The sequence below is a fragment of the Penaeus japonicus genome, unplaced genomic scaffold (assembly GCF_977035675.1).
Source record: "Penaeus japonicus unplaced genomic scaffold, GWHDUDI00000001_assembly GWHDUDI00000042, whole genome shotgun sequence".
Classification (NCBI taxonomy): domain Eukaryota; kingdom Metazoa; phylum Arthropoda; class Malacostraca; order Decapoda; family Penaeidae; genus Penaeus; species Penaeus japonicus.
This window is the reverse complement of record NW_028234444.1, coordinates 10,999,793-11,002,292: the sequence shown is the minus strand read 5'-3', so window position 1 is coordinate 11,002,292 and position 2,500 is coordinate 10,999,793. Positions and strand designations below refer to the sequence as shown.

At 41.6% G+C, this 2,500-nt stretch overlaps 1 protein-coding gene across 1 annotated transcript in view; it reads left to right on the top strand.

Annotated features, from left to right (window-relative positions):
- LOC122248873 (vascular endothelial growth factor receptor 1-like) overlaps positions 1-1,729 on the top strand; it is a 37,641-nt gene extending 35,912 nt beyond the window's left edge. The window contains exons 20-23 of the mRNA XM_086534961.1: positions 27-146; positions 273-484; positions 634-739; positions 1,025-1,729. Of these exons, the coding sequence (XP_086391087.1) occupies positions 27-146; positions 273-484; positions 634-739; positions 1,025-1,711 (1,125 nt within the window). The 3' untranslated portion in view covers positions 1,712-1,729. The remainder of the gene's footprint in view (positions 1-26; positions 147-272; positions 485-633; positions 740-1,024) is intronic.
- Positions 1,730-2,500: the final 771 nt, after the last annotated feature.

Sequence of the window (2,500 nt, the reverse complement as noted above, 5' to 3'; positions counted from 1 at the left end):
GTTACCCTTTCTTCCTTTAAAAAAAGGTTCTTCATGGGGATTTGGCTGCAAGGAATATTCTTCTGGCGGATGATAATGTTGTCAAGATCAGTGACTTCGGTCTAGCTAAAGATATCTACAGAAAGAATTATCAAAAAAAGAGTAAGGTAAGTGCAATGACCGGAATTATTCCGCATCTCTGAAAAGAATATGGCTGAAGTGTTCGAAATATATATCACAAAAAAATCAGTCGAATAGAATACACAATAATCTCACGTATCTTTCACTTACAGGGCCCAATGCCAGTGAAGTGGCTCGCTATAGAATGCTTGCAAGAAGGCATCTTCTCCACGCAGAGCGACGTCTGGTCCTTCGGAGTCGTCCTCTGGGAGATCTTCAGCCTGGGACGGAACCCTTACTGCGGCACCGAGTTTGACGAGACGTTCATCGCCAAACTGGAGGGAGGCCTCAGGCTGGTTCAGCCTAGATATGCTACCTATGACATGTGTGTTCACGGAATCGGATTCTTGTGACTCTCTTTTTATACATAGAAAATGTGACAAAAGTAAAGCCCTGTTCTTTCCTTTCTGATAATAAATGTGTTGCATTTGTTGATAATACTTTTGATTTAGGTCAGATTACGTCAAATTTCAGGTATTGTACCATGCGCGATTGCTGGGCTGGAAACCCTCTTGACAGGCCCTCCTTCTCAGATTTGGAGGCAAGACTTGGCGCCATGATAGGGAAGGCAAGGACACAGGTAATTAAAAACTGTCACTTGCATCATCCCATATGACTGTTATGTTTAGTAAAGATTGACGGATGTCAAGAATCGGCGACAGTTGTTTATCGACTGTATATGATTTACTTGAGAAAAATCAGAATAGATGATTTTTATTCAGATACTAAATCTATTGAGTTACTTATCAGTAAAACGAATTATTTTTATATATTTTTTTCTCAATTATAAAAAAAACATATCCTTGAAGACTATCGTAAAACTATTCATCTTGATTGATTATCATTTTTTTTTTTTTTTTGACAGTACTTCCAGGAGCTGAACCAGCCATACCAGAGTGATTACACAGACAGCGGTTTCCTGAGCCATCTACAAAGCCCTGATTACCCTGCCAAGGTGCACGAAGGAAGGCTAACTATGGGTGATCAGGCCTGTGGAATGCCCTTTGACCCCAGCTCGTGTGGCACCGCTGCTCTGCCTCTGTCCTTGACTTTCCCCCTTGCTCAGCAATCAGCTGGTGCCACGAGTCGTCTTCAGAAACCTGAAGGTTTCTATGATTCCACTGGAACTTACCTGTCCATGACTAGTTCTCCTTCAGATCGCAAAGAGCAAATAGTCTTTGATTTCGAGGCTGCGGCTGTCAGCTGCACTGCCAAGCGAGACAGCAAGGCCTTGGCTGCAGATAACGCCGATGGACAGGGGGATATTGTCTACATTCCTATGGGCTCACAAGTTTCCGAGGATGATGCTACCCTTCCTCTTATAGACAGCGGACGCGGTTTGGAAACGGACCAGGACCGTGACCACGATCACGACGCCCTACCGGTCCTGCAAACTAACCCGAATTACTTGATAACCCGATGCTTGGAGGAAAAGGAGGACAGCTGCCTCACCGGAAACGACGCCCTTGACCAGAAACAGAATGGCTTCCAAAAGCTGATTGCACCGATTGGCGGTGTTGAAACCACTTCCGAATCTAAGGACTGCCATTAAGAAACGAACACACACACACACACACACACATACATACATACATAGATATATATTATATATAATATATATATATATATATATATATATATATATATATATATATATATATATATATATATATATATATATATAGCCTGTACCATTACACTGTAGAATATAGTCATAGACTAGTCTTTTTCTAATTCTTAAAAAATCGATGTGATTCACCCTTTTACTCACTCAAGACTAAATTAATTTATTTATTGTATTTTCAATTCAGTATTCACCATTGGGTAAAGCTTAAAAGTGAATTGGGCCAAAGCACGTGTGCTGGCCCCATTTGTCTCTTACTTACTGAGGTTTCGAGACATATACTCCAATACGTGTGTTGCTCATGTCTGACCAAGGCTACCCTTTTGTGCATCATATCGTGAGGTCTACATTGGCCATTGTATAGACTCCACAGTAGCCCATTCTGTGAATTGCACTTAAAGTGTAAAAGAAGTTATGTTATTTTATAAGATAACAAAATGAGCTTTTGTATTTACAATAATGTATGTACAGGATGGAAAAACAACTGGAACTAATATTGGTGCAGATTATGGTTGTGCTCGATATGTATACTGACAAGGAGGCACTGCACACTATGGGCATGTAGTATGGATCCTCTTTATCTAACCGCGGTCGTAGCAGACCTTCCACCGCCTATAGCAGTCTCTTTCTGTTCTCTTCTGTTGCTGTGTTGAGCATCCCTGGAGTCGGTGCTCGGTTGTCATTCTGGAGAATTGGACCTTCCTCTGGGAAGGACCC